General features: G+C 38.3%; 1 protein-coding gene across 1 annotated transcript; it reads right to left on the bottom strand.

Moving 5' to 3' along the window:
- Window positions 1-1,920: 1,920 nt before the first annotated feature.
- Window positions 1,921-20,220, bottom strand: thbs4b (thrombospondin 4b). Its single transcript, XM_027133756.2, has 22 exons — window positions 19,900-20,220; window positions 17,254-17,451; window positions 16,835-17,121; window positions 15,742-15,844; window positions 15,572-15,654; window positions 15,419-15,470; window positions 14,922-15,070; window positions 14,415-14,552; window positions 13,208-13,285; window positions 12,594-12,746; window positions 12,318-12,422; window positions 12,117-12,224; window positions 11,712-11,871; window positions 10,462-10,580; window positions 9,059-9,111; window positions 8,717-8,910; window positions 6,964-7,142; window positions 6,158-6,206; window positions 5,829-6,025; window positions 5,426-5,598; window positions 4,697-4,836; window positions 1,921-2,311 (listed from the first exon to the last, which is right to left on the bottom strand). The coding sequence occupies exons 1-22, from the start codon at window positions 19,976-19,978 to the stop codon at window positions 2,253-2,255; spliced, it is 2,856 nt and encodes a 951-aa protein (XP_026989557.1). The 5' UTR covers window positions 19,979-20,220; the 3' UTR covers window positions 1,921-2,252.
- Window positions 20,221-21,432: the final 1,212 nt, after the last annotated feature.

Below are 21,432 nucleotides of genomic sequence, written 5' to 3'. Positions count from 1 at the left end.
TTTATTTGTGAGTAATGCAGAAATATGCTTAAAACTCTTTATTCTGACCCAGCCTAATGTCTTATCTTTGCTTGCGCACCTTCAAAAAGGAGCCATTTTCTGTACATGACAAACAAAGTAGTTTGAATATATGATTCTATTGAGTCCCTCCTAACCACCAGAAGTGGTGAGAATCACATAGATACCAGTGCAGCACAAGGTTGAATGGCAACACAGGTTAGACCATGCACAACCTTATCCACAGTGAGAGACTCATCTACTAGGGGAGCAGAAGAGTGGCATCTAATAGATGAGTCGACTACAAGATGAGTAAACTACAATTTTGAATGTAGAAGCCATCTACATTCAAAATTAGAGTTCTAGATCTGGACCTTTAGCTGGACCTCTTCCAACTCAGCAAATTGCCTATTGTTGTTCTTCCAGATTGAACTGGACAGCCTCCTCCAATTCTTCTGTCATTGCACTCAAACTTAGCCAGAGTCAATAGACAAAAGTTTAGTTTCCCATGCTGCTTTTGATAGTGGTCAAAAGACCCTAGTTTCTTTTGCTCAGAGTAGGTGTTCTATCTTAAATGGTCAGATGAGAGATGTAACAATGGGCCAGATCCCCTTGTAATGAACCATGAAGTAATTAATGATTGAGGCATAACATTCAGGAAACACTCCTGAATGTAAGAGCCCCTAGTAACCAGGCCTGCAGAAGGAAGCATCTCCATTAATGACATTCATTTGAGATGTTCCAAAAGTTCAAGTTTTCCTGAGGGCCTGCTAGAGTCCATCTGTAATAAAGGTTTATGTGGCGGCCATTGCAATAGATGGCATCTCTCTGGAGGATCATATATTTAAAGTCTGTCTGAAATCCACCTTTTATTGGAGGCCATGGTCCATTGAAACTGTATCTTTTCACTAGCAAAGACTTCAGCAAAAGATTGGTCTGGCTTTTTCTAAAGCGTGGGTGTAAAGTTTTTCTGTATCACTGGGTTTTCAATGTCATTGCCATGGCAAATCATGCACACCATGCCACGCTATTGTACAAGGAACATTTCCTCATCTGCATTTTAGACAGGTGTTCCAGCAGTTCACCTTGAACTTCTGTTACATCTACAAGGTGAACATTGCCTCTCCCGGTAGTGGGAGTAATATGGGAGAAGGCCATGAATGTTAAATTCAGTCATCTATGTTCAACATTAACCCAGTGTAAATGAGTTTTGTAAAAACATTTCTTCCTTAATTAGTGTTGTTACCTGTATACTCAGGAAACAGTAAAAACTCTTGTACAGCAAATGCAGCTTCCACATTGTACACTTTGCAAATATCACAATTTAAATAATCTTTCAATGGCACTGCCTTGTTAATTTATTTAGGTTTAAAGGTTTCATTTGTTTAATGGAAGTTTGCCAACATAAATCTTTCTCCACCATTATAGGTATGTATTTTAATTCATTTATTTGCTATTTGTAGTAATGGGCTATTTCACTTATCTCAGATTTCTTACGATATTTATAAATGCGGCTGTCTAAATTTGGCATTTTGCTAGAGCACACCATCTGGGCAAAACGGCTGGAGGCATCAGTTGTCTTGATAATCCTCTGGCAAATCAGAAAATGTTCTTGCACTGACAGAAGATGTTCTTGTACTGACTAGATGACTCACTCAAGTGAACATAAATTTGTTTATGCTGCCATGTCTTCTACTAAATCAAGGGCTAGATTTCATTACAATGTTTTTTGTATTCATCAGTTGTAACTGTCTTTGGTGGCATTAAATCCACATATAGCTTATATGTAGTAATATATATAACCTAATGAAACAGCAACAATGATTTTTCATTCATCTTCTGGAGAAAGCGTACATAGTCAATGGGAGAACATGACCTTACTTTATAAGTCCATGCTCAATCCAGAAAATACACAAGTACTTATTATTAACTATGAAAATTTTATTTTGGTTATCCCTAACATCAAGCAGAACAAACAGCAGAAATGTCTTGGCTACAGTCAAATTTCATATGTAAATAAATGATGAGTTAAAAACTTAATTAAGTATGCAGTTTTTTTTTTTAAAGAGTAATAGGTTCATAGAAATGGGTCAGTTATCAAAAGCATAGACATTGTATAAAGACATCTTAACCCTACACACATACACTATGAACAGACTGGTGTCACACACACATACACAACCACCTGGATGTGTCACACACGAATACATAACCACATGGCAATTCGTGGTGGTGTGTGACTGTGCGTAAAGCATTTATAGCGGATACAAGATTGGCTGTGTGCTAAACTCCTGGAAGTCTTCTGGAATAGTGTCTGCAAAAGAAAAATTAAAAGTACAGGATTTAATATAGTGTCTGTCTGTCTGTCTGTCTGTCTGTCTGTCTGTCTGTCTGTCTGTCTTTAAGGGTGTAACAAGTACATAGTGTTTAATACCACAAGGTTTATAATAGGTATGCTTATATCAAATCCAGCACTTTTTCTGTGGTTTTCTTCTTCTTCTGCACATGTGGTGTCCCTCAGGGGTCTATTTTGGTGCCACTACTTTTCAACCTATACATGCTATTATAATATTTCTTTTCACTTTTATGCTGATGAATCTCAGCTATACCTTCCTTTAAAATCTGGAGCCTTACTACAGCCCTTCCTGGACTGTGTTGAAGAAATTAAAACCTGGATGGCAAATCATTTCCTTCATCTTAACAAAAATAAATCTGAGGTGATTATCTTGGGTCCTTCCAAGTATAGAAGCTGCTTGACCAGCTTTTAGGTTGTCTCGCTTCATATGTCAAGCCATATGTAAAAAACCTGGTGTTTTCTTTGAGTTTTGACCTCTCTTGTCAAGAATAGTTACTACCAGTTAAGGATCATTTACAGACTTAAAACGATTCTGAATTTTAATGACTTTCAAAGAAAATATTATTCACGCATTACATCTTGTCTGGATTATTGTAATTCCTTATTTATCGGTCTTCCACAATCCTCAATAGCACATCTGCAGATGGTCCAGAATGCAGATGTGAGGCTGTAAACTGATACAAAAAAATAACCTATTTTTGGCCTCTTTTCACTGGCTCCCAGTTTACTTTAGAATACAGTTCAATACTTTTTAAATTGTTTTTAAAGCACTAATGGGACAGGCCACTTTTTTTTTACATTAAAGACCTAGGTCATTCATACTCAGCACCTATATCCCTTAGGTCTTTTAAAGAACCTCTCCTACACATCCCTAGATCTCACATAAAACTGAAAGGGGATATAGCATTTCCAGTAACTGCTCCTCATCTATGGAATCCGCTCCCTCCAGACATCAACAATGCTAATTCTGTTGCAATTTTTAAATATAGACTAAAACATACTTTTTCCCCCTGGCTTTTCCAGCCTCTTAACCTGGCATTATTTTTCATTGTTGAACTAGTTAGCTCCTTTTACATCTTTGTTCTTGTATACTCATAGTATAATGGATAATGGAATTTTATTATGTGTTGGAATTTTATTGTGTGTGGGGTACAGAATTTTGGTCAGTGTAAGCTGAATTTAAATGTGCTTCAAAAATAAACTTACTTTACATACTCACTGACTAGTTGGATGAACATACAATAAATATTGTATACGATAAATATTTTTACATTTAGAAAGTAATTGTTCATTTTTAGCTGAATCTAAATCATTCATCTGGCCAACTGTTGTGAAGAGGTTTATCTTCACCAGGGAAAGAATTATCTGTCATCAGTGTTTTTCATTATCTTCAAGCCTTTTTGATGTTCCTGAGATTTTTCTTTTTAAGAATATATCCATGCCCTTTTTCTGTCTCTGTGATGGGTTTGTTTTGACTTCATATGGAAAATTAATATTCTAAATTCAAATGTTAGATTGAAATCAGCTGTAGACAGTTTTTCTGCTTACATGTAAGTGAAATAATGAGGCAATAATATACAACTGATCATAGAACAGAATTAGTTTTCATCTCTTAAATAAGGAACCACATAAAAAAAGTAATATTATGCCTACAACGTTTACCCGATTTGAATGTAAATAACTTAAAGCTAAAAGTCTTTCAGTTCATACTAATTATTTAATATTAAATTAAATTAATTTACTTGCGATTTATTATTGTGGTAGACAGGTAAAATAACAATAACTTTGTCATTGGCCACTATTTGGCTGAATGTGTGTTATTGTGTATGTCTTTATTGAGTTAACAGAAGGCTCCTAGTCCATTTTCCAGAACTCATACAGAACGTCAACTTCCTCAGCTGTTTATCCAGTTATTGTTCATTCATTTATTCATTCATTTTCTACCGCTTATCCGAACTTCTCGGGTCACGGGGAGCCTCAGGCGTCATCGGGCATCAAGGCAGGATACACCCTAGACGGAGTGCCAACCCATCGCAGGTCACACACACACACTCTCATTCACTCACACACTCACACACTACAGACAATTTTCCAGAGATGCCAATCAACCTACCATGCATGTCTTTGGACCGGGGAGGAAACCAGAGTACCCGGAGGAAACTCCTGAGGCACGGGGAGAACATGCAAACTCCACACACACAAGGCGGAGGCGGGAATCGAACCCCCAACCCCAGAGGTGTGAGGCGAACGTGCTAAACACTAAGCCACCGTGCCCCCTCCATTTATTGTAAGTAGCATTATATATATATATATGTGTGTGTGTGTGTGTTTAGAAGAGCTCACCATTGCAACGGTACTTCAAGTTGGACCATATGATGTTCTCCTGAGAGAAACAGAAAACACCCAGCCTGCCTCCTCTCATCGTTGTGTCGATTGTCACACCAGAGTCTGCTACCAACTCTGTGCCTTCATAGAAGCGCACTCTACACACAAAGACAGACAGACACTCAGTCATTACACACATCATTGTGCACATCATTGCACATTAAAATAGTAGAGGTTGTGTGGGTGTATGTTCAACATCGCTAAATGAGGTCTGTTTGTTTCTTCTATTTTTACAGCAATTTTTATAAGCTGAAGAGTACTGCAGGGGTGGAACTTCTGAAGAGCCACTTCAAAAACAAACAGAACTGTGGTGACAAACCCAGGTCAGTTATTTAAATATATAAATTGCTGATTTATTTAGGAATCTCTGTAAATGACATTCACGTCATTTCAAATGATGGAAATTAATAAATTAAAGCAGTATGTTACAGTACATCCACCTAAACTTCAAAGGTTTTTCAGAACAATGTAGAAATGGTTCTTAAAAGGCTATTTCTGTAACATATTTTAAGGGAAGCACTGCAAAGTGTACGTTAACGATATACATTTAATGCATAAAAAAGGACAGAGCATGTTGTTGTAGGAAAATAACTAATTGTTTTCTATAACAGCAAGTATTTTATTCATCTAACTACTCGGTGATTTGCTGAGATTAAGATGTTTAACCTTTTTATTGAAATATCTTACCTGATGTACCCCACTTGTGGACGATGTTGTAGGTACCAGCGGTAAGACACTTTGTCCTTCCAGCCGACATTACGAGGATCTTTCCAGAGCAAACGCACCTGATCGTTAGTGTCTCCAGTATGCCAGAGCGAGTTTCTTAAATGTTCACCAGGACCAGTCTTAGACTTTACTGCCTAAGAGATAGAAAGACAGAATTGAAAAGAGTTTATTTATACCATTATTATCATAATTTATGTAAACATAATTTCGATATTCGATTAATACATTTAATCATAGCATAGCAAGATGTTTATGAATGCAAGCAATGTATGCATTAGTTCTATACATAGTACATATGTGTTAGACATAAACATATAAAGTTCAGTACTTTTACAGTTAAAGATAACTTGTTTAGAAGCCTGACCTTTAGTTGAATGCCAGGCTCGGCGACAGCTCTGAAGGGTGTAGCCTGCCAGTATGTTTGCTCCGTTTGCTTCCACATCACCACATAGAAGCTAGATGAGTCCTGATAGCCGAATATGAAGCCAGCATAGTCGTCGTCAGTCACAGTGTTCACATGGAAAGTGCCCTCGAAGTCAACACCACTGAATGCAGTGTAACCTGAAATTGTAAAAAAAATATATAGGTCTAACTGTAGAATGCTCTGAACTCTTAACTGTACAAATAGGAGTCTGTAGGATAAAAGTTTTTTTCAAAATAATATTTGTCCCATATAATTCAATAAACACCCACCCACAGCAAGGCCAGGGTCACTGTTCATTGTTTGCACAATCTCCATTCCCTGTAAACAAAGCATACGGGAGACAAGCATGTTAGACCTACATGGTGAATTCTAACAATGTGCAGCTCCTTGACCTGGCATTTCACAAGCTAAAATTTAGAGAGTACACTTAACTAATCAGCAACCTTTTCATTTCTGAGAGTGCAGCTCTAGTGGCAGCAGCCTACATACTCTTCATCACTCCAATCAGATGGCGTATTACAAAATCTACATTTGGGAATCTTGCTATTTTTACTACACTGCAGCAATATATGTAATGTGCATATTTTAAACTTTTCAAAGCTTATTTTTCAAAGCTGTTTAATTATTTTTCTTATTTTTTTCAATATAAAAAACTGCCAATTCCCACCCAAAGGAAAGCTCTCCCTATCTGCCAGTGATGACTGTATCACTTGAACTTATGATGTCCTGATGAAGTAACACTAATATGAAAATCAAACAATCTGAATATTGGGTTTAAAATATTGTTAAATGTTTAATTCAATAACTCACACCTTCCTAACAAACTGTTCATTGATACTGATATTCACTTAACGAATAGAGCCCACTAAGCACGAAAGAGTTCCTTTAGTGCTTAGTTCACAAAATCAGTGAACTACAGGTTTTCAGAAGTATATACAGAAGAAAATATCAGAATTTGACCATGAGAGGCTGCTCTGCCACCATACCTACTTCACTGCATAGCACCTACATCAGCAGTTTTACTACTAAAGAGTAGCAGCTGAAGTCTCCAATGACAAACAAAATGTTGCATCACCTGGTTGAGAACCACCCAGTTGGGGTCGATCTGGGCATCACCTTCAGGGTCCAGCACAACAGTCTGATATGCCCTGAAGTCTGTCAGTGTGATCTCTGCATTCTCAGGACAATTGTCAATCCTGTCAATCACCTTATCTTGGTCAAAATCTGACTCACATATGTCTCCTACGTTGTCATCTGGGGACATGGACAAAAATAGAGCAGGTTAGTGCAAAGGACCACTGTAGAGTGTATAAGTTTTACTTCGGTGTCTTGTATTAAGTCCAATGTTGGTGTTTGTTGGGATTATGAGGTTTCTTGAAAAGATTAAAGCCTTGGTAATTAATAAGAGCAGCTCATGATCACAGATTAATGACATGTCAATCATTGATGAGTCGCTATCACACTTGTGCCCCAAAAAAGTATATTGTCAAATTATAGAGTAACCTGAACTTTAAACCTCATAATAGGCAGGTGTAATATGCAATATGCAAGTAATATGCAAATCACAAGAGCTAATATTGTTAACCAGGGCTGCCAGGTTTCAGTTACTTCTAGCTCAGCTAAATCTCCACATTTTTTCCATTTTCCAGTCTTCTGCTCTGTCTTTACTGAAAAGGAATTACAATGTATGTATATTTGAATTTGGACTACAAAGATTAATATTTGTTGAACAGCTGAGACAAAACCTTTATACTTCATTTCAATTGATTATTGTGACATGACCTGGAAACTGCTGTCCACCAAATTTGTAATCTGATTTGAGAAAGTTGAAGAAAATGTATACAGAGGAATGGGGAAAATTGTGCATACAGTAGGTCATTGAGAGACAATTCACATTCAATGAAGAGACGATTCTGTAACTGATCCAGAACAATGCAATGTATTGACTCTAGGGGATTTTGCTCTAGGGGATTCAGTATTACAAATCAAAATTTTGGCTCTGTACAAAATAATTTCAAAAGGAGCATTAACATGCAATTCAAACATACTTCAAATTGGTAACAGGTTCACTAATCTTAAGTTATGATGTAGCTCATGCTGGTAGCATCAGAATTAATTATAAATGTGGAACTTCATGCAGTGACAATGTTCCAAATCACACTGCAAATACAATGAAGGACCCAACCCAGACCTTGACCCAATTAAGTAGCATTTTTATCTCCTAAGGATGAGACTGATAGGAGAAACCCTTCAGAACAAATGACAACTAAAAGAAGCAGTGGATTAAACCTGGAAAAGCATCACAAATGAAACAAAAATTGGCATGGCAGGCTTCATACGGTTATTGCAAGCAAAGGGATGTTATTTACTTTCATTTATTTTAAGACTGTGCAAATACGTTTCCTGCCCCAAAAATTGTGTGGTCTGGCACCAAAGGTGCCATGCGATAAGTTGCTCTAGGCAGGATCTGGACATCTGTATGTAAATAACATGAAATGAAAGCTGAAATTCTGATCTATTGCCTTGTATCCATCCTTTGATATAAATATGTTCAGTGTATGGCAAAAACACTTCTTATTGGCCTTCGATTAAGCTTGATTGATTTGGTGCAGAGAGAAATTAGTCTAATAATCCCTTTTTCCTTTCCAATGCTCTCTACCATTAAAGTGAACGTGACAATTTGTAATTTGTAATTTGTATTTAATTTCTGGGATGGCCACTGCTTAAGGAATTTCTGATATGGGGTTTGACAGGATTGTGGCTTCTAATGAAGTTACAGTATATATCACGGAACACTTATATATCAGGGTTTGACATGCTGCGCTCACTGTTGTCATCCGTTTGGTCAGGGTTGGGCACCAGGCGGCAATTATCAGGGCCTGGGGGAAGAAAATCAGGGATGCCATCGTTATCGTCATCATCATCACACTCGTCACCGAGTCCGTCTTTATCGGTGTCCAACTGGGAGCTGTTTATCACCAATGGACAGTTGTCCTTTGAATCCTGATGTCCGTCACCATCACTGTGTAGCAGGGTATTTAAAATATAATAGTGTAATATTGCATACACTAGCAATTCATAAGGAATAAATAAAAATGAAATAGGAAAAAAAGCTATAAATAGAAAAGTAGTGGTAGTTTGGGCAAGTAGTTCAAAAAGATTTTTCTTACCTGTCTTGATTTGTATCACAAGAGTCTCCGACAAGATCGTTATCAATGTCTGACTGTAAGAAACAAAAATCGAAAAGATTTAACCAAAATTGAAAATTAACATTTGTGTTAAATGTGCTATATATGGCAGCTACTTTTGCACTATTAATGGTTTTAAATGAGGCTTTATACCTGCAGTTTAGAAATGTCTGATTATACCTTATATAATCATATACCCAGTGGTGTAGTCTACGTGATACGCAGGTATACGCAGTATACCCACTAGGAAAGGCCAAGGATTTCCGTATACCCACTTAAAAAGCGTGAGGATACGTAACAATATCGTTTTGTGACAGAACTTTCATTCATAAATTCACCCCGTCTGTGTTGCGAACACAGACTGTGGTCAAGATTGCGAATCACTAACGTTTTTGGATTATTGGGGTTTCCGTGGCCTGTGACCTGATCTGAAGTCACCTACCAAGGAGGAAAATCAGTTGCTTGGCGGTGTTTTTTGGCGCAAATTTGAAATTAACTAACTAATGTAAAAGAAGATATGAAACGAAAGCAGACTCAAACTACACTCTTTGTGTTTTCGGAAGCCTGCGCCTAAAGCTACAGCAGCGTCGGGTGACATTTCACCCACAACCCGAGTACAAATGTATTTGGAAAGCTTTGTAAACTACCAGTACATTCAGTTCATAATATTCTGCAATGAAAGAGTGTTGGTGATAAAATTGAACAAATGTTTATTGTTCACTCTTAAATGTACATTGAAAATTGACAGCTGATAAAACCTGTGCTCCAGGTCCCATTTTCATATAACATTTAAGGCTAAATGTAGCTCTTAAAGGTTCACCCAAAAATGAAAATTGTGTTATTTCCTCACCCTCAATTTGTTCCAAAACTGTATGAGTTTCTTTCTTCTGTTTAACACAAAAGATGATATTTTGAAAAATGTTGGTAAATCAGACAGTTGGCAGCACCCATTTACTTTCATAGTCTATATTTTTTCCTGTCTTTTTACTGACCTTTTACTGTCTGATTACATTAAGCCTTAAATGTTATATGAATATGGGACCTGGAGCACAGGATTTATCAGCTGACTGTCTTTTGTTGCTTACAATAAATTGGAATGTTGATAACACATAAGCAGTCTTTAATAATGCTCTAAATTACATGTAGATGCATATTTTATGCATTAGTGAGTGTGGTGGTGCCTATGGGGTGTCGCTCTAGGATGGGTGCGTATGAGGCTGGGAGGGGGAAAAAAATCACAGTATACTCACTACAAAAAACTAGACTACACCACAGCTTATACCTTGTAAATCAGAATTGAGAATGAGAATGGCTGTACTTGGTGCTGGTTGAGAAAGACTACTTAAAAATTGTGAAATAATTAATTTGCTTTGGGAAAGTCATGCCTGGTTGGGGTTAGGAATATCAGGGCAGCTGTCACAAGCATCTCCCACTCCGTCTCGGTCTCGGTCCTGCTGGTCCTTATTTTTCACTCGTTGACAGTTGTCCAGGAAGTTTTTAATACCTGTGAGCCAGTTTCAAAACATATGAGAAACACATACATAGGGTTAGGGTTAGACACCCTAACACATACATACTGAAATAACTGAGGTCAATATTTTTGAGTAGAACTAAGAGGAATTGATAATCTAACCCTCAACCATGAAGGAGAAAGGCAAACATGCTAACCTTTAAGCCTACCGCTATCTACAGAAAACTGCCTCTTCTTCTTTTTCTTCTTCTAATTATTATTATTAATATTATTAGTAGTAATAATAATAATATATCACAAGTATAAAACTGAATTCATAGACTGATTCAACTTGCATGAATTGTCTAGACATGTCCCTGTTAAGATGGTGGACAGTTTTCTGGGGAATCCCTTCCTACACCTGGACCAGGGAATCAGTGAGCTCCTGGTCAGTCTGGTGCTACTTAGCAACTTTGGATACTCCAATACATAAACTCCCAGAGGTTGTTAATTGGATTCAGGTCTGGGAATCATGAGGCCTTGTCAATTGCTAGTCAGTGTCTTCATCATCTGGAAACTGCTTACACACTCTGGCCACATGAGACCAGGCATCGTCATGCACCAGGAGGAACCAAGGGCCCAGTGCACCAGCGTAAGATCTGACAATGGCTCTGAGGATTTGATCCTGGGACCAAACAGCAATAAGGATACTGCTGGCTAGCATGTGGAGGATATTCCTTTCCAGACAATCACTGTCACACCACCAAACCAGCCTTACTGGATGATGTTGCAGGCAGTAAAATATTCAAAGACTCATGGAGTCTGTTTCTGACAGTTTGTTCAGAAAAATCCAAACCAGTAGCCTGCTGGGGGTCATTTTGGAGGTCTCTTGTAGTGCTCCTCCTGTTTCTGCTTGCAAAAGATGCAGACACCTTTCCTGCTTCAGGGCTATTCCCCCTTTAACGCCCTGTCCAGCTTTCCTTACCAAACCTCCTTCTGATGGCACATATGGATGTGCCATCCTAGAGTATCTGGACTACTTTATGTTTTTTTAAACTAACCAGTGATCTAAAAGAGCCAAAAAGAGTTTCCTTTAGAATTATTAGCACTAATATATTAATCGGTTGTAAGGTCCTCACAAGGATGTTTGTGTCTGTTTGTGTGTATGTGTGTGCAGTTTCTAACCATCTCCATCCATGTCATCATCACATGCATCCCCAAGGCCATCTGAATCAGTGTCCCGCTGGTCTGGATTCTCAATTGTGAGGCAGTTATCACATGCATCACCATGGCTATCCTTGTCACTGTTTAACTGATTCACATTTGGCTTCAACCAGCAATTGTCCTAAAGTGTGCGCACACACACACACACACACACACACACACACACACACACACACACACACACACACACACACACACACACACACACACACACACACACACACACACACACACACACACACACACATATGTATGTCATACTAACAGAGGATCAGACATGTTTATGAGCCAAAGAACAAGAACTTATGAACTGTACTGCCACCTGTTGATGTTCTCAGATGGCCTCTTGGCCCAAAATATGTGTACCTGCTCGTTCAGTATTCCATCTCCATCTGCATCTGGGTCACAGGCATCACCGTGTCCATCTGAATCAGCATCTTCCTGTCCTGAATTTGGCACCAAAACACAATTGTCCTGAAACACACACATACACACATGGTTAACACACTGACATTATCACAAGTCTACAATGGTCATGTAGCATCGTACACCATTTTTAAAAAAAACCTTTTTGCAGGTGGGATCTCGGCACCGAAGCTTCTCATCTGGGTATCCATCAATGTCAGTGTCCTTTCCACATAGGTACCCGTTTCCTGCCCAGCCAATACCACACTAGAACACAGACACAAATATTTAAAAACACAGATTTACAACCAAATTCAGGTCATGGAATAGCAGTTGTGCATGAAGATGACATTGTGGTTGTCTTTAATGATGACATAGATGATGGTGTATTGGTCTATTTTTGGTACCATTGTATGTAAGTGTTAGTTACTTAGTTACCTGGCAGGTGATAGTGCCATCTCGTTCCTCAATGCATTGTGCATTTGGATCACAAGGGTTCTGCAGCCGATTCCCACAACTCTTCTCTGGCTTACAGCCTCTCAATTGGTCACCAGTGAATCCTGTTTTACAGCCACCACAGCGATATGAGCCCTACACACACACACACACACACACACACACACACACACACACACACACACACACACACACACACACACACACACACACAACACACACACACACAAACACACACACACACACACACACACACACACACACACACACACACACACACACACACACACACACACACACACACAAGCACACAAACACACACACACACACACACGCACACACACACACACACAAACACACACACACACACACACACACACACACACACACACACACACACACACACACACACACACACACACACACACACACACACACACACATACACAGAGTTGTACTATACATATAAAATGGTTATAGCCATATCTCATATATTACAACAAAAGGTTTTGGCCTAAGTCCAATACACTAATAAAAAGTGCATGTGATGAAAAACATTGAGTCCAAAAACAATAGGGAAGAAGAGCAGATGTTACCATAGAGTTCAGGCAGACAGAGTTGGCTGTGCAGCCTCCATTATTCAGACCGCTGCATTCATCAATGTCATCACACACCTGTGGTAAGAGTAAGGGTTGCATGAAGCAATATATACAGTCATAACAATCTCCAGAAACACATACAACACATAAAAGCAATACTGCTAAAATCTTTATTTGTAGACTACTCCAAATATCTATCATTGAATCTGTATTTGGATTTACATTCCCTTCAACTTTACTTGGAAGTACAGCATTTCAACATCTTTACAATGTAATATCTTTAACAATTTAGTGTGACTGTGATTTGATTGAGCTAAAACAAATCTTGGTATATACAGTACTTGTGAAAGTAAAGAACTGGTGATGACAATGATATGAGCAGCCATGCTAATTAGTTTATTTTGAATTTCACATGCAAACTCAGTTTTGAAAAGAACTCTCCAACTTTCAGAGCAAGAATTCTGTGTTGAGGAAAAAAAGGTTATCTTTTTTTTTCTAGTCAGATTTTTGATTTTTTTTTTGTCAGTTACAAGATACATGAACATTTATGTCATTTGGCAAAGAACCTTATCCAGAAATAATAGTTTGGGTAACTTACAGAAGTGGTTTGAAGTCTCTATCAATAAAGGTCACAGACAAAGAATACCATCATATTAAAAACTCTGTTTGGGGTGTAACAATATTTTTTTAAATTTCCAGTTTAAGTATTAGGAAGAGTAGGTCTTTAGATGTCGTTTGAAGACCGTCAGTGCCTCAGCTGTTCAGACATCTAGGGGAAGTTCATTCCACCCCCTTTTGCCAGAACATTGTGAGAGATGGTGGGAGCAGTCGAGCAGTGCTGGAAGAGTGTTCTAACTGAACACAACATTAAACCAGAAATGGCTTTTGATTGTGATTTTTTAAAATCCTGTTTCATGTGGATATTACGTACTGCTGTCTGTTAATAACCATGGTCTTTTAATTTGAGCTTTTAATCTGAAAGCTTGCTTGGCAACACAAGAAATTAAAAAATGTGGAACTTTAAATCCCACAGATACTAGTTCCATTGCATAGCTTTAACCTCAACCAGATGCCCTGCGAGCATTCTTGAAAAAAGCATTACTATATATAAATATTTGTATTTGTATCCATTTAAAACACATTACCTGTTCAATTTCAGTAACATATTCATGTCAGTTTACATTCCTAATATACCCACACCAACCTGTTTGTGCGTCTGTGCAAATGCTACACCCACACCTTCCACTGGTTGGCCGGTGTATCCATTAGGACATGCTTCACAGCGGAACCCTGGGGCTGTGTTTATACATTTCACACCCGGGAAACAGGGGTTAAACTGACACTGTAAAACACACACACACACATACACACACACACACACACACACACACACACACACACACACACACACACACACACACACACACACACACACACACACACACACACACACACACACACACACACACACACACACACAGGGTTCGATTACAGGGATTAGCTATAAGGAATTACTAACTAGGAGATAAAGTATCTAATAAAATTGGATACTTTAAATATTGGATGATTATCATAAAATAAGGTTATAGCCTTAGAGTGTTCTGTGATATGTCAGTATCATGAAAATTGTTCAAGTATATGAAGACAATTGTCATTAATCAAAATTTGGTGAAACAGTTCATCATATTTTAGTAATTTAGTGAAGTGTTACCTCATCAACATCATCACAGCTGTAGCCGTCTCCAGTGTATCCATCAGGACAGGGGCCACACTCCACCCCATCCACCGTCTCGATACACATGTCAGGACGGAAACATACACCAGGAGCACACTGTTGCTTCACTGTAGTACCACCCAGGCCTGCAACACAAGCACCCAGATGTGCAAGTTTATTGAGTGTAATCACTCGTTAATAAATAGCTGTTACTTTGATATATGTTGACTGAAGGTCATTTGCACATCAGAGGCAATATTTGCCAAGTGCAGCCCTATACAGCTTTTTTTTTTTGTTTTTCCTCGTATTTATGACAAAGGATAAACATCAGGTCTGTTAGAGTAAGAAAAACACTGTGCAGTACTGTGTCTTGTGCTCTGGGGTATTTTGACTTGTGGTTAGACCATTTGGTTACCATATGTGGAGACAACTGTTAGGGTCGGCTGATTGAATCTCTAAACATACCTAACCTTTTGGTTCGAAAACTGTCTTACCACATGCTTGACACTCAGAGATTGTGTTTCTGAGGAAGGCAGTCTCTTTCACCTGCAAATACAAATAAATAAGTATCAGGGAGAATAAAAAAGATTCAAATGTGGTGTATATTCATACATTACAATGGAAGAAAAATAATTCAAACCCATTACCTGTTGAACTAGTACATCTTTTAGCTCATTTATGACTTTGGTGAGCTCCAGCATCTGGTTGGTCAGCTGTTTAGTATTGAGCCCTGAAAGAATATTAAAAAGCTCTCTTAATATCTTTTCTGATGTTTAGAAAACTAACGTTATCAAGTATTATTTTTAGCTGTCTCTACCTAGTGTCTGTACAGAGTCACTCTGGTGGGTGTGGCAGCCCTGAAGTGATGCAACATTCTCTACCGAATCACCATAAGCCAGTTTCAGCTCCTCCAGCTCCTCCTGCCAAACATTGATTTCAGCATGCTTGTAAGAAATGCATAGGCAGTTGATATAGCCATATATACTTTTGTGAGATATACGTTACACAATTTTTATTAGGAACACCTGTACATCTACAGATTCATGCAGTTGTCTAATCATCATCATCTGGGATTAGCCTAATGCAAAAAATCATGCAAATACTGGTCAAGAACTAATCATAAAAATAATAAATAAATAAATGATCATTTCAAACATCATAACGAAGATAAATTGTGAATTTAATTGTGACATGGATATTTGTTCCAGAAATGCTGGGTTTAGTATTTCATAAAAATGCTGATCTCACTGGAATTAAACAGACAGCAATCTTGATAGTTCTGATAGAATGGCTCAAAAAACAAACAAACAAACAAACAAACAAAAAAAAACAATTCAGTGGGTGAAAGTTATGTGGGTGAAAACACCTCGTAGATAACATATGTTAGAGGAAAATGCTGGGATAGCCAGGGTCAAGCTGCCAGGAAGGATATACTCACTCTTTACAACCATGGTGAGATGAAAAGCATCTCAGCATGCATAAAACATTGACCCTTGAAGTGAATAGGCTACAACAATAGAAGATCACATTGGGTTCCATTCCCATCAGCCAAGAACATGGATCTAAAGTGATCATGGCCACATGCTAAGTGAAACTGGATTGCTGAAAATTAAAAAAAAAAATCACCTGGCCATCTTGATTGTTCTTTGATGAAATTCTGTCCAGTACAAAGTAGAAAATGTTTCAAAAAAGAGGATGTTGTAAGTATAAGTATTCTGTAAGTATTCCTTGAGGAGCACTTTGCTTGCACAACTGAAGAAGTGTCACTTTACTTAACCAACTTTCCATTTCTAACATTAAATCCCTGAGTATAAAAATGTGTTTCAGCATGTGGAACAAAGTGTTCTTTTTGTGTGCACACCTATTTTGTGTATCCCTTTGTTAATGTGTCTAGTTGTTTTTCTGCATACCTGTCCTTTTTTCTGCATGGTTTTCAGCTCCACACCATGTTTGTTACTGAGCCCATTAAATACTGCTGGTAAATCTCGCAATGTCTCCACCAATCGGCAGTCCAGATGTAACTCTACCCCTGGCACTGGCAAAGTTGCCTGGCCAGGTGGGAAAGAAGCCGGGTTGTATGGAACCTCCAGGCCTTTCAGGTGAAAAAGGAGGTGGTGCTTCTCTCCGTCTGCCAGCTTGAGGTTGTTAAAGGTGACAGTGGCCACCCTGCCATCAAGGCGTAGGTAGCGTAGTGTAGCTAGCCATAGGAGGAGAAAGCGAGTTTATAGGTTGTACGTCAGCTCATCCAATGAGGCGCAGCAATGCAAGCCTGATTGAAGTTGTCTAAATGTTTGTTCAAATTGTATACAGACCATTAAAACATGCTCACCTTTGTTCAGCTTGCCCAAAATGGTGAACTCAAAGTACTTGCTGTTGTCTCGTGGATTATAGAGCCCAAAAACTGTGGTTCCAGTTCGGGGTTGCAGGCGGAATGTTGCAAGCAGGAAGAGCTCTGTTACTCTCTGTTCTGCTAAACCTCCATGCAGGAGATCTGGCAGACAATCCGGTGATGTCAGGAGGTTATACACTGGAGAGGTAAATAATGCCAATTTTAATAAAGAACCGGAAATGGACTGTGATAAAGTAATTTTAGCCATATGTTGTTTAGCCATGTGAAGAAAGTGTGTAGCTGCAAATCAGTTTAAACGCTTTAAAAAGTATCCATAATTCTCTGCAGATAGTAAACATGCACCAACATAAACAAATATAAAAAAACAACAACATACAACCTGTTCTCCAGGAATTTCTGGTATGAAAGTGGAACATTTAACAATATTTGACATAGGTGTACATCATCAGTTAATGGTTTGAGGCCGCTTAGCATAGATGATTCCAGAAATATGAACTTGGTAGGTGCCAGTGTGTAAAAGGATGGTATGATTTCCAAGAATTTTTAAGATGCATAATAGAAGGAACCACTGTTCCTTCTTTGTGCTTCACTGTTCCATTCCAATGAAATCTTTGTTCATCTTATTCAGACATAGTAATCTCAACCCCTGAAATAGTGGTTGAGAGCACTTTGTCATTATTATTATTATTATTATTATTATTATTATTATTATTATTATTATTATTACTACTACTACTACTACTAATAATAATAATATTTTTTCATTTTTCCTTTTTTCTATTTTTTACAACCTGACATTAAGCAAGATGTTTCCCTTAACGCTGCGTTTAACACTTATGTAAATATGTTATAACATCCATCTTTAAAGTATGAATGAGTTTTTTTTTTTTAATAAATAAGCCTTAAAAGTGTACTGAAGTAACCTATATTTGAATTTTTATTCTGATTGACTATTCAAATAGTCTTTTATTTACTGAAAGTGAATCATTTAAAAAGTTTCCAGAAGTTAGCCCTTTTGACCAGTGGTACCAATGATTTCACTGCCTAAAACTGCAAATACAGATGTTGGTTGTTATGGTGGTGGCTATTGGCCATTGGCTGTCGGACTCTGAACAGGGCTTTTATTTATGTTTCCGCTTATTATAATAAAGGTGTGTTTTGGGGCAAGTCCAGCAGCTGAGTTAAGACCTTTATGTGTTTAGAGAACTGCTCAGGGAAATCGGCTGTGCTAAACTGACATTTAAACCTAGACCCAACTTTTTTCCAGCCTGTTGGTAGAAGTGCCATACCTGTGTGCAAGCTTTGGCAAGTATCTAAATTGTTTCCTCCATTCATGCTGATTTGTGTGCCTGGTAAGGGCTTTTTCTGCTCTCTCCAAAGTTAATATTATCATGTTTGTGTTTGTTGAGGTGGTTGCTGTGCTGTGGTTGCTGTGCCATTACATTTATGAGCACCTAATCAGTTTTAACTACTGTCTGTCTTTCTGGCCACTGAAGGGCTGAAAAGCTTTTTGGGTTCTGAGACCAAGGGCAATAAAATACAGAGGAAGAAGAAGCACACTATGACTGTATCGACTTTCTCACTCTGTAGAGCGAAGATGTATGAGAAAAATGTGAGGGCATCCTGTTGAACCATTCAGAGCTCAGCAGCAGCTGCTGTGACCAGTCTGAATGTCTGAAGTCGGTGTACTCGAGATTGTTTGCAAGCAGACAGTTAAAGATCACTAACACATGTGCTTTGATTGTGTGTATGTGCATGTGTGTGCAATACATCTCAGATCAAATCCAGATCACCGTGAAGCCCAAGGGATGAAATGGATTTATTCCCTGATTATACTTTATCCGAGCCAAAAAGGCCATTTGAACATCATAATACAGTATATCTTACTTCTTAATTAAGGGAACACTAGGTATAGATTTTATGATCAGGAATAATGTCTGAATTTATGTCAAATCGTGGCAGAATATTTGAGGCTGAGAATTTGTGTCTTTTTAAGGTATGATGTAACAGGGTCGGCATTTGTGATGTTTGGAATTTATACAATCATCTGATCTCCTCAACCCTGCTAAAATCATCATGGGTTTAACCTGCACACAGCTTAGGTCATATACACAGTTACCCTGTCTTCCACTACTGCCCCTCTTCCAGTGTTTCTCTCTACTCTCTCTCTCTCTCTCTCTCTCTCTCTCTCTCTCTCTCTCTCTCTCTCTCTCTCTCTCTCTCTCTCTCTCTCTCTCACACACACACACACACACACACACACACACACACACACACACACACACACACACACATATACACACACTAAATTGGCAGTAACCGGAGCTGAAGCACTTTGATGATTATACAATGATTATAAGTTTCATAAACCACCACAACTTAACAAGTTCAGACTGCTTGAAGATGGATGAAAATAGAGAACAAACATCATGAAAAAGAGAGACCAAATGTTACTCACAGATAGAAGGAACATAAACGAAATGTCAAATTAGGAACAAATTATTGTATTGTTATATTGGGAAAGTAATATGTCTACGGTAGTGTAATGTTTTCAAAATGAATATAAACTATTTTAATGTACTATAAGGCTAGGGTAATAATAAGATGGTTATAAAGTGTACTTACCGGTCGACTCAGCATCCACAGCTGAACTTAAACTGAGAATTAGAGATATGGCTACGAGAAGCTGCATCCTCCCTGTCATCTTTTACACACACACACACACACACACACTCTGTGTGTGTTGTCTGTCCTGTGAAGTGTCCCTAAGTTTGATTAGTTTGTTTATATTTGTGACTTAAATATCCAGTAAATGTCTGCGTAGTGATTATTTTCTCTGTAGTCAGTTATTCTGCTTCCCTTCAGAGTTCTCGCAATGTGTCTCTAAGGGAGAAAAGAGTGAGTTATGTGCTCCTGTGTGCATTTAATGGTGTGTGTGTGTAAAAGAGTGAGGTAACCGGTTGTCTATCACATTAAAGCAGCTGTGGTGGGCGGAGTTATGAGTTTAACAGGCGGCCCCATGCTGTGGGGGCGGAGCCAGGATAGGCTGTCTTGTGTCATGTCTGCAATTGTTTTGGCACATTTTCTAAACTTTCATTTGGTTCCCATCATGCTCTGCTTTCTTTATTTCACCTTTCATCTCCTGCTAATGTTTATACATATTTTCATTGCTTTGTCACTGGCAGGTGCTAAAACGGATGTGATGATGGATCATTTGGGATTTTGGGAAAAGACTGCTGGATTGAGCTGGGATGTTCTATGAATGTTAGGAACGGCAATGTTCTGTGTGATTCATAGAAAATATTGCACATATCTTGTTCTTGTACTATAATTTACAGCACTGATCTAATAATTTAATGAGTAGGAGATTATATTGGTGAACAGAACATATCTGGTAAAATTGGTTCATCTGTCTACACTATCTCGGTTATTGCTTTTGAATTTTTTTTTTTTTTTTGTTATTTCTTCAGTATGGGAAAATGTGGCAAAATACATTAGTTGCACATGTTCTGTGGAGAGAGATTAGTATTATTCAAAAAAGTAGTGGATATTTATAAAAATAAAAAAAACCCACACACACACAGAATATTCTGACTAGTCATTATATTTCATTGCAGTGGTTAATGACATAATCCCTAGCAGCATATTCTGATCTGGTTGATCTCTGACAGTCTGACACACACAGAGAGAGAGAGAGAGAGAGAGAGAGAGAGAGAGAGAGAGAGAGAGAGAGAGAGAGAGAGAGAGATAGAGAGAGAGAGAGAGAGAGAGAGAGAGAGAGAGAGAGAGAGAGAGAGAGAGAGAGAGAGAGAGAGAGAGAGAGAGAGAGAGAGAGAGAAATTATAGTCTTTATCAGACTGTGCTATATCATTAAGCTCCAGGGCATTGTGGGTATGTCTGGACCCAGGTGGGCTACATGGAATGTTCTGATTCTGTGTACTTGAGTGTGTGTGTGTGTGTGTGTGTGTGTGTGTGTGTGTGTGTGTTACAAGTAGCGCAAAACAGGGTTTAAGATCTGCCTCTATATGTCTGGCTCTGTTGGAACTATCAGTAGATGAGCACACACACACACACACACACACACACACACACACACACACACACACACACACACACACACACACACACACACACACACACACATATGCACACACACAC

The sequence above is a fragment of the Tachysurus fulvidraco genome, chromosome 21, assembly GCF_022655615.1.
Source record: "Tachysurus fulvidraco isolate hzauxx_2018 chromosome 21, HZAU_PFXX_2.0, whole genome shotgun sequence".
NCBI classification, from domain to species: Eukaryota; Metazoa; Chordata; class Actinopteri; order Siluriformes; family Bagridae; genus Tachysurus; species Tachysurus fulvidraco.
This window is presented reverse-complemented; position numbering and strand designations above follow the sequence as displayed.

Bases quoted from the DNA above. Each gene is read 5' to 3' on its own strand.
- thbs4b (XM_027133756.2), bottom strand. From the start codon at position 19,978: ATGACAGGGAGGATGCAGCTTCTCGTAGCCATATCTCTAATTCTCAGT. The intron at 10,581-11,711 runs GTTAGAAACTGC...ACTGGCTCACAG, and splicing joins TGATGACATGGATGGAGATG to GTATTAAAAACTTCCTGGAC. The intron at 5,599-5,828 runs GTCAGGCTTCTA...TCTATCTCTTAG, and splicing joins AGCCTGGCATTCAACTAAAG to GCAGTAAAGTCTAAGACTGG.